This window comes from Serinus canaria, chromosome Z (genome assembly GCF_022539315.1).
Source record: "Serinus canaria isolate serCan28SL12 chromosome Z, serCan2020, whole genome shotgun sequence".
Classification (NCBI taxonomy): Eukaryota; Metazoa; Chordata; class Aves; order Passeriformes; family Fringillidae; genus Serinus; species Serinus canaria.
The window spans coordinates 47946790-47964207 of NC_066343.1; the positions used below are offsets into that span (position 1 = coordinate 47946790).

The 17418-nt window shown below is 36.8% G+C and overlaps 2 protein-coding genes across 5 annotated transcripts in view; one reads left to right on the plus strand and one right to left on the minus strand.

The window, feature by feature from the left end:
• GLDC (glycine decarboxylase) overlaps positions 1-5021 on the plus strand; it is a 38990-nt gene extending 33969 nt beyond the window's left edge. Inside the window, exons 21-25 of the mRNA XM_030236987.2 lie at positions 39-150; positions 1474-1569; positions 2505-2677; positions 3311-3391; positions 4385-5021. Coding sequence (XP_030092847.2) covers positions 39-150; positions 1474-1569; positions 2505-2677; positions 3311-3391; positions 4385-4528 — 606 coding nt within the window. The 3' untranslated portion in view covers positions 4529-5021. The remainder of the gene's footprint in view (positions 1-38; positions 151-1473; positions 1570-2504; positions 2678-3310; positions 3392-4384) is intronic.
• Positions 5022-7970: 2949 nt separating this feature from the next.
• Positions 7971-17418, minus strand: part of UHRF2 (ubiquitin like with PHD and ring finger domains 2) — a 72963-nt gene continuing 63515 nt past the window's right edge. For 3 of the 4 annotated variants that reach the window (XM_030236986.2, XM_030236984.2, XM_050986515.1), the window contains 7 exons: positions 16465-16571; positions 14317-14479; positions 13632-13769; positions 12699-12822; positions 10561-10724; positions 9707-9805; positions 7971-8197 (listed from right to left, as the gene is read on the minus strand). In XM_030236986.2, coding sequence (XP_030092846.1) covers positions 8051-8197; positions 9707-9805; positions 10561-10724; positions 12699-12822; positions 13632-13769; positions 14317-14479; positions 16465-16571 — 942 coding nt within the window. In that variant the 3' untranslated portion in view covers positions 7971-8050. The remainder of the gene's footprint in view (positions 8198-9706; positions 9806-10560; positions 10725-12698; positions 12823-13631; positions 13770-14316; positions 14480-16464; positions 16572-17418) is intronic. The other variant, XM_030236985.2, reaches the window with a different exon arrangement.

Genomic DNA, 17418 nt, shown 5'->3' on the forward strand with positions numbered 1-17418 from the left:
TGTTTTAGATCTGTTTCTTCATGTTATTTTTCTTTCAGACAATGGGAGCAAAGGGTCTGAAGCATGCTTCTGAGATTGCTATACTAAATGCAAATTACATGGCAAAGAGGCTAGAGAAGCACTACAAAATCCTTTTCAGAGGAGCAAGAGGCAAGTATTGGACATTTTTTTCGCTTCTACCGGGCTTTTTTAATTTTTTTGCCTCATGTAGAAGTTGACTTGCAACACAGTTGTTTGTTTTTTGTCTTTTTTTAACGCTATGTGACTGCTGATTTCAAACTTCTCTTGATGTTGCTCACAAGAAGAGAAATAACCAGCCACACTTCTATGGACGTATTGCAATAAAACTGAGATCAGTTTTCAACTGATACTTGGAAGTAGAAGAAAAGTAATACCTGTTTGTAATTAGAAAAAGATGATGCCAAAAGATAAACCATTAGATTGTTCTCCTTGAAATTTAATGGCAGATTGATGAACATTAGACAAAGGAAAACAACCAAGTTGAGAATTCCAAATCTCCAGAACCAATGATGCAATAATTTAAGAACTGAAAGTAATTTTTGGACCTGTACTTCCCCTTGCACACTTCCTCTGAAAAAAAATTCCGTGAAGTTTTCCTGATTTCTGCTTCTTGTTAATTTTTGTGAGATGAGGTAGAATTCCTTTGGCAATGCATGATATTTCATGTACATTCTGGTTCCCTGTTTTGGCTCTCCAGTCTTGCAACAGGACAGAAGTAATGAAGAAGAGATGAAAAAATTATTGTGGGAGTAGTGTAACAATCAGAGAACTTATTTTGCTTGTTTAAGCTGAACAGCGTCAAAGAGCATTTGAGTACCATACACATTATCTCTAAAATATATATCTTAAATTTAATGACGTACACCTTGGTAAAACCAAGGTATAGAATTGAATAAAATATATAGATATATAATATATAAATATATAGAAGTGAATAAAAATTGCAAATTTTGAAGGATTTAACAACGTAATGGAAGTTTCTCCAGAATCATGGATATAAATACAGACAACTTTTGTCTTTAGCCTCTCTATAACAGAAGATTTGAGCTTGCTCTGGCATAAGATAAAACTGATTATCTTGATTAATTTAAGATAGCTTATGACCCAAATGGGCCATTGACAAATCTAATAATTTTTTCAGAGAACTTGTAAATTGTAGAAGCTACTTTAACCATTCATTCCTAGTTCTGATCTTGTGAAAGAGGCATCTTCTTAATGTGATGTGGGACTCAAAGGGTCAGTCTTCAAAAACTGAGTTGTGTATCTCTTACCTGATAATTTCTCAGGTCTGAGGTTTTGCCCAAGTGGATATTTTTGAGTTGGTCTCTTTGCCATGTTCTCCACAAAGCCAATCAGAATACACAGCTTGGTAAATTGCATTATTCTCCTATTAAGTAAGACTAGTGTTCTCACTAGTCTTACTTATTAGGAGATGTCACTTTTTGTTTACAGGTTATGTAGCCCATGAATTCATTTTGGATACAAGACCTTTCAAAAAAACAGCAAACATCGAAGCTGTAGATCTTGCTAAAAGGCTTCAGGATTATGGTAAGTCAAATGCTTATTCTCTAAAATAGCAATGCAAGTGAAAATTTTCTAAATCTCTTGTAAAGGGAGATACAAACATTCAAGTTCTGTGCTTATGGATGGTGAATTTGTCATAATTATTTCAGGCTTCCTCATTTTCTTTAAGGGCTTGTAGAGATATTTGCATATACTGAGATGTAGTTGGTACTTCTGACTCTGCTGCTACTTCACAGTTTTGTAAACTGCCCCATCAAATTACTGATTACATGACTCAAGTGTTTGGAGCAAGTGGGCTGGAGCCAAAAGCTTAATAGGATTCCAACAAAGCAAAACAAAACAAAATAGGAAGAAAAAAAAATGCTTTTAAAGTAGGATAATAGGATTTCAACAGTTCCATCCTGATATAGTTTATGCAGTTTTGTACACATGCTCTTAATGATCTGACTGTGGATGCTTTCTGGCTGCCAGACAAGAGGATCCATTGAACTACTTGATCCTATAGAACTGTGCTTCTAATGAATATGCATGAAAGCTGTTAAAACCCGAACCAGTAATACCTCTTCAGTGAAATAACCCAAAGCCTAATTGTGATACTAAAAAACCCACCCTTCCTGCTCTTTGTTACATGAGCCTTCAATATTGTGCACCACTTTAAACAGACTTTTCATCAGGTATAGTGGTGAGTTAGATAAGTACATTAAAGTTCTTTTTTAATAAACTATTTCACTAAATCTGTATAGCTCTATTGTAAATAATACACTGGTGTTACCCTTCAGTGCTGGAAACAAAGATACTTGAAAAGTTTATCTTGCCTCTAAAGTACAGAGCCAACACTACCAGTGAATTCAATCTCTATAAATTTTTGTAGAGAAAGGACTGAATTTGTAAATCTGCTGATAGTTAATGTATCATCTCATACCCTGTTATCTGTGACTGATTTCTGCTATTGTCACCAGGTTTTCATGCTCCAACCATGTCCTGGCCAGTGGCAGGGACACTTATGATTGAACCTACAGAGTCTGAAGACAAAGGAGAGCTGGACAGATTTTGTGATGCCATGATCAGTATTCGTCAGGAAATTGCTGAAATAGAAGAGGGCAGGATGGACCCCCAAATTAACCCACTAAAGGTAAGATGGCATGTAGAGCAAGGTACCAGCGTCAGCCTAACCCTTGAGTCTGCAGATGCCCACTTCCTGGTCTTTCAGTACTCTCAAAAGTAATGGGGCACAACAGTGAGCACAAGACTTTCCTGAGAAACCTTCAACTTTTTCAAAATTTGAATTTTTACTTTTCCAAGTGAGAAGTCTTGCTGACAGAGCAGAGAAAGTTATTTCCACAAGCACTTAATTTATATTTCAAGGCCATCTCAAAGTAGCAAAGGAGAGTTGTTAATTTCACTGGCTAAAGATGGAAAGTGGAATGACCTTAACATTAATAATAAAATAAAGATTGGATTATTTTAGCAATGCAGCACTGAACCAGTCAGCTCAAGTTCTGTTCAACTCTTTTAATGCTGTACTGACTTTTAAGTTTAGTGAAAAGCCAAAAGCATATTCAAGCCTTGGGTAGCATCTTTAGGCAAACTGAAAAAAATCCAAACACTGACTTGCCTCCTGGTTTAAATCTTTGCCCCCAGATAAACAGTGTTCTCTAGACAGTAATTATTTATATGTGGAATGGGAACTTGAAGAAGGCTTCACACGGATATGTTTAACAGAAACCAGTAATTTCTTGTTCTCAACGTGTCTTGTTTCTTGTAGATGTCACCACATACTCTGAGCTGTGTCACTTCTTCCAAGTGGGATCGTCCCTACTCCAGAGAAGTGGCAGCATTCCCGCTGGTGAGTACATAATGGGAACTTTGTGGTGTGGTAATATATAAATATGCTTTGTGCTCTGTAGTTTCTTAGTCAGTTGGAGATGAAGTAATGTGGTAAGAATGAAAACTTCAGAGCCATTATATTGTTGCTCAGTTTTTAAGTGTGTGAGCACTCTCTACAACAGTTTCATTAGTTTAGCTTTTAAAGACAAGGAAAAAAGAGCTCAAAAAAAAAAAAAAGTCTCTACACATTGGTGCAGACCTGGATTTCTGAATCCTAGCACTTCAACACTGAATATTCATTCCTATTGGAAACAGCCTGTTTAGTTCTGACATACTGCACCAAGGGCTCCCGAAACAGAATCCCACATCCCATTCAAAGCTTTGCTTAAAAGAACTTGCATAAGGTGTGACTAGGTTCCCCAAGGTCATCATGAGGAAAGCAACACCAATGTGGACCTGCTACAAATAAAGGTCAGATTGGAGCTGGACTCTGATATCAGACTTTTTAATTGCTTTCACAGTCATAGCAGCTAAATGGACATGTGCCCAACCTTTTTCTGCTCTGAAACCTAATTGCAAACATTTTAGTGATATGTACTGTTTCAAAGAGTAAGAATTCAACTATACCACCATTCCACTTTCCTTTAAGTATTATATTGTAACTATATTGAACAGCACAGCAGTGTCCTCTGCTTTTCCTTCATTCCTATGTGAAAGCCAGTTGTTCAAAGGATAATAAAGTTTTCTTTCATCTCATGAAATCTGCTTCTTTGCAAGCATGTGTTAGAGGACATGACCATACTTTTTAAAAATCTAAGCATTCTTTTAACTGTCACTTCTATTATACATGCTTGTTAACTTTCAGGGACTGCAAATAGACTTGAAGGATGACTTCACCCAAAAAATCCACTTTCACAGCACTTCTGTTCTTTAAGCTCCTAATGTCTATTATGATTTTGTAGCTTTATTTGGTGGAAAAATTAAGATGATCGGGTTCTTTTATCTCTCTTAGCCATTTGTGAAGCCCGAAAGCAAGTTTTGGCCCACAATTGCTCGCATTGATGACATATATGGAGATCAGCATCTGGTTTGTACCTGCCCACCAATGGAAGCCTATGAATCTCCATTTTCTGAACAGAAGAGAGCATCTTCCTAAGATTGCTTCCAGCTGCCTGCATTTTTGACTCCATCATAGAATGGCCCTTTCCTGATTTCTTGGGGATATTTATATTGTGTATATTTTGAATAATCACCACATTTGTTTGTTCATTGAACACTGCTCAGTTAAAATGTAAATACAATCAGTATGTTAGGTGTAAACAAAATGTGATTGTTCCACAGCAGTTGATGTTGGAAGTTGCCTTGATTTATCATTTTGTCTGTTTCATGCTAAAGTTTTAACAATTAACACCCAATTTGCAAGGTGGCATGGGAGATACAGTTAAAAAAGTAGAAAATATGCAGATACATAAGGCAATACTAATAAATATCAACTGCAGGATTGTTTACATTTTGTAAAAAAAAGATGAAGTAGATTTTTAAATTTACTTCACATATTGCCACTAACTAGCATTGCTAGTGTTAATATTTCATACTGATTTTTTTACCTATCAGTGTTAGTAGTCTAATAAAATTGGTCAGAATTTTAACTGTTGTCATGTTTTGGAGTTAAACTTTTCAGCGGTATTTGTCCAACAGAGCAATATGAAATTATAGAACTTAAGCTCTTTGTGACAATTGCCACAGCAGCAATAACCTTACACAAAGGAAAATACTGTCAGAGATTAATATTTAAATAAATATCTGATTTTCTTTTTAATGAGCCAAAATGATCCATTTTACCAAGCAGTAAAATATCTTGTTCTGTATCATATAATTTTTTCTTATTAGTTCCAGCTAATTCTCTCTTTTTCTGGAGAAGATATAAAAGACCATGAAAGCATAAAAGACTGAACTGCTTAGAATATTACTTGAATCTTGGGTTAAAAAGTGTTCTCTTTCCACAGTTTCTCAAGTCACTCTCTGGCACTTTTTGTACAGAGCACTCAGTTTGCCCTACTTTATCTACAGCTTGTGTACAAACTGATTCACAGCTTAAGGAGCTGTGATTCAAGAGCTTTAGGAGACAAGAGCCCTCCTGCAACACACAGTGCCACATTAAATCACTCAGTAACCAAAGCTTACACCTTAAACAGGAGTCTTTTCCAGCATGTTCCAGATCAAATTTACATAAAACTAATTCTCTCACTAGTTACACAGTCAGATCTCTGTGCTATGAGCACATTTGAAAGGAGCCTGCCCAGGTCCATGCAGAGCTGTCTGTTTGATGTACATGAGCACCCCTGAAGGGACCAACTCATTGAGCCACTCAAAGCACAATTTTGGTGAATTAGGAAACAGGCACTCAGCAACACCAGGACCACAGAAAAGGACCACCCAGTTCTGCACTTTACAATCGCCCCACTACTCAACCTCTTCTTGAAGATCTACATGCACATGCAGCCTGGGAACTCTGAAGTGACACAAATGAGGCTGCTGTTTACAGCAATATTTTACGTAAATTTTGTGTCTTTTACAGTGAAAGTTTTGGGACTGCAACTTTTTCATTACATACCTTATGACTTCAGTATGGGGCTTTACATAAAGAGACTACAGATGATAGGAGTGGCTTTCATTGACGGAAAGAAGAGACAGAATGGCTTTCATTGAAGGAAAGTCAGGCCAGATACCAGTGTTTATGTGAAAAGCTGCACCTACATGCTAAATCACCTTAATACATAGTGAAGAAATTCACTCTGTATTAAGGTGAAGATCACTATCTAGAATACACTAACTATTGGAAAGAGTATGTTTCAGTAGCTATTGATATAGTACTAAGGATGCAAAATATAATGAAAAGCCACTGCAAATTTATAATGTGAGGAAAGGACAGTCTTTCTCTGTTGCCAGTTTAATTCCCCAGTCTTGAAAAGCTACTTTAATGTTTGCTGAAAGCAGTTTCATGTTGCTTATGTCACTGAAAAAATATATTAAGAATTGGTTTATATATTTTTGTATAAAGCAGATGACTTCCCGCTGTTGATCTCAAACTGACAAAATTTAGCTTGTGAATTAATTGGAAAAATCTATTCAATGGAAAACAAAGCATTCAAATGTTTTACAGTACTCAACTAAAAGGCTGGAGGCCACAAGTCTTATGAGCTACCGCTCATGAGATGCAATGGCTATTACAAAGGTGAAATCACACGGTTCTCTCCAGAAATTCTGAGCTACCTGTGGCACTGTGGGCCACAGGCTGTCATTCTAACCTCAGTGCCTAGAGAGGGAATCTGACTCATTCACCTGACCAACCATTGTGCAGGAATCCCACAGCTCCCAGCTGTGCCATCACCCCTACATGACAGGCAGGGCTCCTTCCCATTCCGGGACATGGACAGAGTACTGCTACAGGCTATGAGCGAATCCATGGGTATCTTGTCACCACTGTATCTTGGTTTGGAGTTCAGCCTTTTTTAAAATTAAGTGTTCTTTTCACTGAGAAATTAGTTAAGGAATATAAGCCTCACACTTGAAAAATCAGGCCACCTGAAAAATAAATTCTGTAAAAATCTCATTACTTAATTAAGTGGATAATAGTAAAAACAAAATTAGCAATTTTTTCTGAATCATAAAATATTTAATAAGGTATATTTTGAGGGGGGGAATATATTGTATATAAAATTTCAGATCACAATATGAAGCGATTTGAACCTTCTCCAAGCTAGCACTGCCTTTAATGCTGTGTAGATGTATTGCCACTGATACAAGACCTACTAAAGCATACAGTTTAACTAATACAGAAGTGGCTTTTTTCATATGAACTATTTTTTACACAATTAGAGTGTCTTGAATACCCTCTTTAAGTGCAAAAAACACAGATCACTTTACACTAATGCAGCAACAATGCATTCATATTGTTCTCATTAGTCATTAGTAGTCAACTTGCATAAGATACAAGAAAAGCACAATGAAGCTCACAAAAATAGACTAAAAATCAGCCCGTTCTTGCAAAAAAATACAGCATAATAGAAGAAAAAGACAAAAAAGGGATTATGCACACCACAGAATTTGCTGTTTAATCCAAATGGCTTAAGTGCTGAATCTATTTCTTTTTCCTGTTTTTTTTTGTGGGTTTTTCTTTTGGTTTGGGTTTTGTTATTGGTTTTTTTTTTTGTAAATCAAACCACATGGACCAGGCACAACTAATATTCAGGAGGCAGTGTGTAGCTAAAACATCACTAACTATTTTTTATCCCCAACATTGTTTAATTGTTTGACACAATTTACTTTCCTCTGTCCTGAGGTAGTCACAAAAAAACAAATCATAAATTAAGCATCAGCTAGGCCAGTAAGAGCTGAGGCTTTTATTTTTCTTTTTTTTTTCTTTTTTTTTTTTTTCCTTCTTTAAAAACTGTTAGTTAACTGGCCAAAACTACCCTTGATGTTTTAAAAGACAGCTGAGAATTAGAGTTCTCACAACACCAAGAAATGGCTATGAGGGGAAGAGGGTTAGGTGCTTCAAAAAGTGACATTATATCGAGTCCCATCAAGCTGGCTGGTCCCCTGCTGAATTTCCCATGTTTATTCCCCTTTACTGTCTATAGAGTCACTGGGAGAAGTACAGAAGGGACTGAGCACATCATCGTCCTTTACTGTAACCCGGAAAGAACTGGTCCAGTAGTGTCTGCAGGATCTTGTTGGGAGCCATGGTGTAGCCCTTCCCCAAGTCATAGCGGCAGGCAGGGCAGGTGAACACTTCGGCTCTGAAGGAGCGCTGTAAACAACTCTAGGACATACAAAGACAGAGAAGTAAATTGTGGCAACTTTCTCGTAGACTGACAGCTTAACCAGAGAAAAGTAAGGAATCACTATAAACCAAAGGCACAATCTGCTGTACTACCAGAAAAAAGAAGTCTTTGCCAAGCCCTCTGGTGCCTGATTCCACCCATTACTAAAATGTTCTAGCCAAGGAACTCTTCTCCATGGTTGGGAGGAATTTAATCACTAGTGAGGTTTCCTCTTCATTTCCACTAATGTCTTCCTGTAAGTCACAGCCAATCCTTAGCTTCCTTACAGCTTCACAGATTGCTATACTTTTCCGGACCTTCATATCCAGAGGAAGATGAATATACAATGTATACTGTTTATGTAGCAATCTCCACCTAACTCATCTCAATACACCCAGTTTAGCTTACAGATATATGAAGGATAATACAATCTGTTACACATTAGCACCTGTGCTGTCATCCTTACTACATTACTGCAGACTGATAAACATCTAAAATTTAGGGCAGGGCAGATTTCTGTCTAAACAGCAACAGCAGCTTACTATCAAACTTCCTTACAACTTTAACTGGATATTATACTGTATTCTCAAATATGTACTGGTATCTTCAAATACTGTGCTTTCCAGGTTTGTTGCCATTCAGCTTTTTCTTTTTTTCATGGTTTTTCAATTTCTACAATTCTAAATTTTAACTCCACAACACTTCTTATGTTTTTCAAAGAGACACAATTGTTCTATGTGTGCAGGCCACACATAACACTACCCTGATTTTTACTGGAGTACCATCTTTTTAAACAGCAAAGTTGCATTACCAATACTGTACTAGGATGATAATAGTTTGAGTCCTTTTGGGGCCTCAGGCAGAAATACTAGGTACGGCAGGCACCATTCAAATATGCACAATCCAGAGCATGATTCTGTACATACCAGGGCTACAAAATTAGCTCCAGTAGAGATTTGATTCCACACTTCTTAGATTATCTCCAACTGACCAAGATTTTGAGACAGATAAGTAATGTACTGACTTAAATGGTCTCCTACCAAACATGCTAAGCAATGCCAAGATTAACAGGATAACATAACTTTCTCTGAATGAGGCCAAATAAGTTTCTAGGGTATTTATCCTCCACCCTTTCACAATTTTTAATAAAGAGTTATAAAATCTGGTTTTATCTCTTGTAAAATTATGTAAAATTAAATCACTGATATTGTGTCAAAATCTAACCCGTGGACCTAACCAATTACTAGCACACCTCCACTGACCACAAAGGCATGACCGCAATGGTAAACCTCACTCATTGTGTCTATCAGAAACTATATGGAAAATACTACAACTCCTTATTACACAAAATTAAGGTGTTTACACAGCAAACACTGAATGGAAACTTGTTGCCTGGTTTTGCTCAGAATGTTCTGCAATTATTATTGTCTTTCCAAAATGCATATGGCTTTGGTGACTGGTGTCTCAAAGCCAAGAAAACAGCCCAGAGCAAGGCAGTTTATTCTTACTTTACAGACGTTGTGGAGGCACTCTGTTGTCACTGGCTGGTAAACCAACTCCTGGCAGCAGACACACATAAAGGATTGTTCCAGTTTCTTCAGGAAATTCTAATGTAGGGCACAGGAACAGAAGAGACAAACTCTATTACAGTTCTCACAAATGCCACTTACTACATAAAGATTATGTACTTCCAGAAGTTTTTAAGTCTGTCATATCTCTGAGCACAGCTTTCTAGAAGTAATCAGGAAGCAGGTCTTTAGGTGCTTTATTTCTGTGCTCTTCTACAACTTAACAAATTATAACAATCAGAGAATGGTTTGGGTTGGAAGGGACCTTAAACATCACCTATATCAACCCCCATACCATGGGCAAGGAATATTCCTCTAGATCAGGTTGCTCATGGCCCCATTCAGCCTGGCCTTAAACGCTTTGAGGGATGGGGCATATGTTTCTGGAGAACCTGTCATAAAATTTTTTCTGTCTAAACAAAGCCTAGTGACTAAAATCATCTTACTTCATGCCCAATTTCTGACATTAGCACAGCATAAAAATACATTTATTATATCAGAGGAAAACATGCTCTCTTCAAAAATGAAAATAAATAAAAATGCACTTTTAACTTCAGTATGGTTTTTGAGCAAGAAAAGGTCTCTGTTGTGGAGGCATTAACCCATCTCTCAAGAGCAAATTGCACAAGCCAGAGATTTTCTTGAAATTCAAGTCTTACAGATAAAACTAATGCAAGACAGTCTATATTTAGCAGAAGTTTCACAAACAGAGAAGGTTTTAAGAGGGCTCAAGATTTCTCCTAATAATATAAAGAAAATGCAAAGAATAAAAATTATGCATGCAACAAACATACTGGTCCTTCCTTAAGAGAAGCAAGTACTTCATCCCACAGCTTCTGGTTCATGCAGTCTTCTCTGATCAGCCATTGCTGCTCTTGGGTCAGCTGGAAAGCTTCTCCTTTCCCTCCATCTCCCATCCTCATGGCTTTGGGTGTATTTGTAGGCTCCTCTGTACCTGCTTAACATGGTGACCATCAGACCCAGTAACAGCAGTGTTAGTCTGAACTAACAGAAGGGAAAGACAAAACTATTTCTAGAAGGAAACATGGATTAATATGGATTACATGCATGAAATGTAGCAAGCAAATTCCTACTCCAACTCATACTATACATCATTGTTTTGGACTGCAGCACACAGTTGCACAGAAGAATTTTCATGTTTTTTGCAGCGCTTGAGAGCAAAAAACACAGTAAAAAGGATTAAGAGCAGTAAAAAGGATTAAGACCCCTACGCTACCACTTAATTAAAGAGCATGTGCTTATGAATTTCTGTAAGTATTCCAAACAGTGTGATGGGTTTAGTGTAGGCCAAAAGTCAGTGCACCCACTAGAATACACTTATTTATTTATTGCTGCGAGGCAGGATTAGGAGGACAGCAAATTAGGCTCAAAACTTGAAAAGGGTATGAAGAAAAGTTTATTAACAGTAACTAAAAGAAAGATAATAAGAATTAGAATAAAACCTTTAGAGCACTTCTTCTCTCCCTACAACTTTTTTTTCTTACTCACAATGTACAGAAATAATTCAGTCAGTTCATTACCTTTAGAATAGTCTTTTATAGTCTACTTAGGGAGAGGAGCTCTTCTTGTTATTTATGGAGACTTCTTTATAAGAAAACTGTTCTCTTCTGGCTTTTAATTTTTACAAATAGCAAGTTACCTGAAAAGTCTGCAATCATGAAGTCCCATTTTTACAGCTTTTTCGAAAACTGTGTTTATGGGCCTTGTTAATGTACGGGGTATTATTTTAAAAATGAGCTGTTTAGGAGCAAAGGTTTTCTTTATCTATCTTTGAAATAATCTTAATTTCTGGGAACAGAGATCTTCTCTCCCTGGGAGCACAGAGTCATTATCACTCTTTCTTTTTGTTCAAACTTATGGGACTACAGCTATTTCAACATCTGCTTTAGCATGGAGGCTTTTGTTAGATATCTGCAAATTGAACGATTCATGTCCTATTTTTTAATGGGTTAGAGGGAAAAAAGAGTTAGATATATCAATTATATCTTCTTCATAGCCTTATTAAGAGGATTTCAGCCTAGAATTAAGGCATCTCTTTAAATCCCTCCCCTCTGGGACTTGACTTCTTTTTACTGACTTTCATGTTTCATGTTGTTCTCTCTGTATCTTCAATCTTTCTTTTTCTTTCACTCGAGAGAGAGAATTGGTGTTTGTAGGTTTTATTTGTGCACTAAAACCGGTTAATATCTTGCCCAGGGCCTGCAGATGTGATTTCTGCTGAGCGGTACCGGAGTTGTTTGTAGTAGAGGCTTTGTTTGGCGCCCGTACTTGTTGCGGGGAGCGGCTAGGATTCCAGCAGCCAGGCTAGAACTCAGCCGCACCCGCCCAGGGGGCCGATGGCTTCCCCTCCTCCTGCCTGGTGATTGTGGAAGAACTTTAATGGTGGTACAATCTGGGCCGAGCCGCCCCGGGCTGGCGGCGGGGCTCAGTAGCGGCAAGAAGCAGCAGGGCAGCCGCAGCCCCGCCCGGCCTGGGCCCCGCGGCCTCCCCTCCCCGTGCCTGGCGGCTGACGGGGCCCGGGGGCTGCCCGGGAAGGCAGGGACAGCCCGGCCCCGGCCCGGCCGAGACGGGGGCCAGACTGGCTGCTGTACTTGTTTGCCGGCCAGAAGGGAAAGAGACCCTCTTGGGCTTTTTCGTCTTCATATAACATGTGTCTTCACAGAGGTGTGTACAGTTTTCTAAGTGGTTCAATAGATTGTTAATTTTCAAAGCTAATTACTGATTGGTCTTTTTTGTCAGAGACCAGGAAACTGCTAGCAGCTTCTCTTAGGAAGTCACTTCCGTGAGTGCCTCCAATATAAAACCACCACAAACAGCTTCACACTTCTGCAAATATTTCATGGCTTAGTTCATGGCAATTGTAACATGACAGACTTTGCTGACAAATGCTATAAAAGTTAAAAAGAAATACCATCATCAATTGTCCTTTTCTGGTTTCCATTACTTTGGCTGCTTGGCTCCTGTTTCACAGTTTGCTTTTTAACCTTATCTTTCTTCTCCTTACTAGCCATGGCTTCCAAATAACCTTCTGGATACTAAAATTAAAAAGCACAGATTTAAAAATTACTGACATACAGAAATAACCAAATACCAAAAGGAATAGCTTGTAAAAGACTTTAGATCCCTATGACTACATAGTAAATAATTGCAAAATAATTTTAAAATCCTATATGATAGAGAAAAAATTTAAATTAATACCTATCATTAAGAAAGCACAGTCAAGTCAAAGAACCTAATCCATATCAATTGTATTAAACAGTATATCTGTACTCATATATCACACAGTATATCTGTGTGTTTACAAACTATATAAATTGGGAGATGATGGTGTGCTGTAAAATACAATGTACCATTCCATTGCCAAGAATATATATTAATTCTTTCCTTCTTTCCATCTTTCATGGACTCTGCAATGCCAAAATTTTCATGGATCAGCCTATATCTGTGCCTAAAATACACTATTTATACAAACTACTCAGTCACATGTAGAAAATACTTAAAAATGAACCTTTTTTTTTTGGTTTCTCAGACAAACTCTAGTCACCTGTAGAAAAACTTGTTCCAGCCTAAGAATCACAAAACTGGACAGAAATTCTGATTTTCCAATCCATATAGATAAACCAATTTACTGCTAGGGGAGAAAGCTTCATTCGCAGTTCCATCTGCTGTGTCACTATTACAGGATTCTTTAAATTTGCTTATAATCTGTACTGGTTTTTAGTATCAAAAGCTGCCACAGTGAAGTACAAGGAAAAAAGGGAGATTTAATTTAACTGATTTCTTTCTCAGGATTTTGTTTACTAGAACTAAGAATAAAAACAACTGTTTGAGTCCTGATGCCAACCTGTACGCTTAGGCCGAGCTTTTTTGACCGCTCCATTCCTTCTGAAGTCCAAGGTGCAGGCTCAACATCATCTCTCCTCAGAAGATAGCGCCAAACTAAAAATCCACATTTTCCAATTTCTGGCCAGTATTTCACCACCTAAATAACAATGCAAAATTACTGACATTATTTTATCACAAGTCAAACACATGCACATCATCATACTTTAATTGCTCAAGAAGAAATGACAAGACTGATTTATATATTATTATTATCATATACAGAAGTTCTTCCCTCAGCTGTGAAATTTTTGTATTTCTTATAAATACAGTGGTCTTAAAAGGCATGCTCCTTTGTTTCAGAAACTAGGAAGTCTTTAAACAAACAAAAGGCTAGGATACAGCTGGAAGGACTGAAGAAATAATGAAATAATCCGATTTCAGGGATTAATTTAACTCAATAAGCACACACAAAGCAACTTACATATTCAATCTTATGTATCCTATTACAGATTATGTTCTATTAGCACTGCTCTGAATAATTTCATTTTGGTTCACTTTGCAGAACAAACTAAAGCAAAAAGCTCTAGTAAAGAAAAAAGGAACTATTTCTTTCAAGTAATAATGAAAAATTTGCAGACTAACACATATGAGGCTTTTTAAAACAGATTAAAAGTATTTATGTTCTAGAGATCAGAATACCTTACCTTGTAAATGCCATCATATCTGTTGCCTTCCTCTGGGGCATATTTGCTGATCCGCCGTCCTTTTGAACTGCGCACTACCCTAACTGGTTTACCAGCTCTCCAATTCTTTGACTCTGCTCCATTTTTATCATCCAGTGGGGCATCACAGTTAAGGGCCAATGCCCTAGAAAGACATTTAAATTCTTCATAAGCTAGATTGCTTCACCCAGCAGAGTTTTGAGAGTTAACATAATTAAGTCATATGTGTTTCCCTTGTCTAATTTTGCTTTATCAAGCAGCATAGACCTTTCAGTATGTTTTTTAGCAGAATTGATGAAAAATATGAGATCCACACTAAAATGCATGGTAAGAAAAAAAGATGGGAACACTAAATACATTGTCTAGGTTCCAGATGAAAACTCACATGAAATTGCTAGAAACAAACCAATCCTTTTAGACTTAATATTCTTCCTTTTTAAATTAATCCCTTCCTGAATAGAATTGAGGAAATTAAAATTGTAATAAAAGGCAAGCTTTCTGTGCTGCTATCCCCCATCAATAGGCTTTAAGGCTTTTTAACTGTGTACACGAAAGTAATTAATATGATGAAAAACATATAGAGAAAAAAGTACATAATAACCATTCAAAAAAGCTCTAAATACCGTACTTCTCTCTCATGATACATAAAATACTGCAGAGAGAACAAAGAATGATAGTAGCTAATTAGAGCTTTAATTAAAAGCTTTAATTTACCCACAGAGACCCTTTTCTAGAAACCTGAAGCAAGAGAGTATGACCAAGCTGCTATAAGAAACAGTATTTCCACTACCACAGCCTGACTTGAAGGGATTGAAAACCCTTCAGAATCAGCCACAACACAAATGATGGATCTCAAAAGAGAAGAAATAATATGGGTTATAAACAGACATAGTACAAGTATAGAACCCACATCGAAGAGAGCACTAAGAGACAGGCACACTATGTCAACATTAAAAATTTTTTCCATGTAAAAACAAAACTTGCAAAACTATCTGGACAAGCAAAACCAATATAGATTCAACTAAGAATCATCATAATCTTCTGTATCAAAGTGCTTGAAAACTTGTATCAAGCTTAGTAAATGAGAGCCCCACATTGTTACTCCATATGCACTAATGCCTTCACAGCTAAGTAGTTTTGCCTGTGGATTTTTCATTTGCTAAGAGGAGAGAGATACATTAAAGGATCCAGCTTTAATTCTGTGTCCCAAAACAACATCATTCTATTCACTAAATATGCTTGTAAAGCTATTGCTTAAATGTTCTTCCATCTTTCTTCCCTCCTTGATCTTGTTCATTTTCACATCACGTGTCCCCTTCCCCCTCCCTTTCTCAGCAGCCAAGTCAGGCTTTTCCTCTTTCTCCTCTAGACAGCTTGAAAAAAACCCCTCTCCAGCCTGTCTGAGAGCAGCAGAACATATCTAAATGTAGACCTGGCAAACAAAAGTTCTCAGTGACTCTCAGCATCTCACAGGTGTTCAGAGGTCAGTTGTGTAACAGATTATGCTCTTAGAAACAGAAAAAGATGGAGTACTCTTTGTTCAGGCCAGCTTTTAGAGGACAGAAAAACACTTCAGGCAGATGTCTAATTCTTCTTCTGGATATATGTTCTCTTTCAAGTACCTGTTCTAATAAAGCTGTACCCTAATTCCTTGCTTTTCATAGAAAAATATGATGAAAGAAAGGGCTAGCAAAATAGAAAATATTTCTTTTATCACGGGAAAAGGAACATGCTTTCTTCCTCCTTAAATTTATAACTGATTTACCCACAAGAGAAGAAACTTAAAAAAAGAGACATCCAGAATTAGAAAATTTCTGCTCAAGAGTTTTGACAAAATTCTCATTTAATTAAAATAGTCCTCTCAGTGTGACTGTAGAACAATTTCAACCAGAGGCATGACTGCAAGCTGCAGCAACAATACAGCAATGTATTTTACTGAGATGAGTTTTCCTTTAAAGGAACAAATCATAATGCTTGATAAAACACCTCTTAGAATCAACAGGCATTGCTGTTTATGAACACAGCATGTACAGACGACAAAAAATACAGCAAAATGTAAGTTTTAAATTAAAGCCCTACAACCCAACTCTTTATTTTGGAATACCTTTAAATTTTATTTTCAAAACTTACCTATTCATGTGTGTTAATGTCTGATCAAATGAATGTTCTCCAATTCTTTTATTGCCAGAAAGATCTCTACCTCCACTGCCAGTGTAAGTGAACTCATCTCCTCGATCCTGTGCAAGAAGATTATCCTTTGGTTTAACGGTCTAAAGTAAAGTAACTCAATTAAAAGGAAAAAAAAAAAAAAAAAGAAAAAGCAACTTCATTTGCTCTATTTACTCAGAGAAAAACTGTAATCCAGGCCATGAAAGACATGTTTCCAATTTCATTATCACCATCCTACAGCAGCTGCACCAGCACAATACTACTGATCTAGATGTAACCTCTTCACCAAAACATTCTGACTAAAAAAATGCCTGCATTAAAAATGCTACTTTGGCATTTTTTATAAAGCTATTTTGAGAAAAAAAATCTGAGGAACATATTCTAGCAAGTAGCTACTTGCTCTTGAGCTTTCACTGTGTTTACAAGTATCATGTTTATAAAATACAGAATAATTACCTTGGATGGATCATGGCAGTAACTTCAGCTTGTGCAAGGAGCTCAGTGCTAGTAAGTTCATAGTGCTGCCTTATGTACAAAGCAGGTGCTTTAATGAAATAGTAATCCCAGCTCTTCTGACTCAGTAAGAGATTGAAATAATTTAGATTCATATTTTGTAAGCTAAAATAATTCTGTACTATAGTTCCAATGTAGAATTTTCACAAAATTGAAGAAAGGTTAATAAAATCTTTTACCATGAGATATGAAAACTGTCAAAATCTAAACACTCTCAAGAAAAGCCTGTATTTCTATTTTCTGTATGAAGTTTGTTACAGAATTTCATGTTACTCCTGGGAAATGAATGTATTTCCAGAAATACATAAATATACAGACTACATATATACTTAATATGCTGTTTCTTTGGAGATGTTTGTTTGGTATTTAGCATATAGCAATTTAATAAAAAAGTAATGTTTA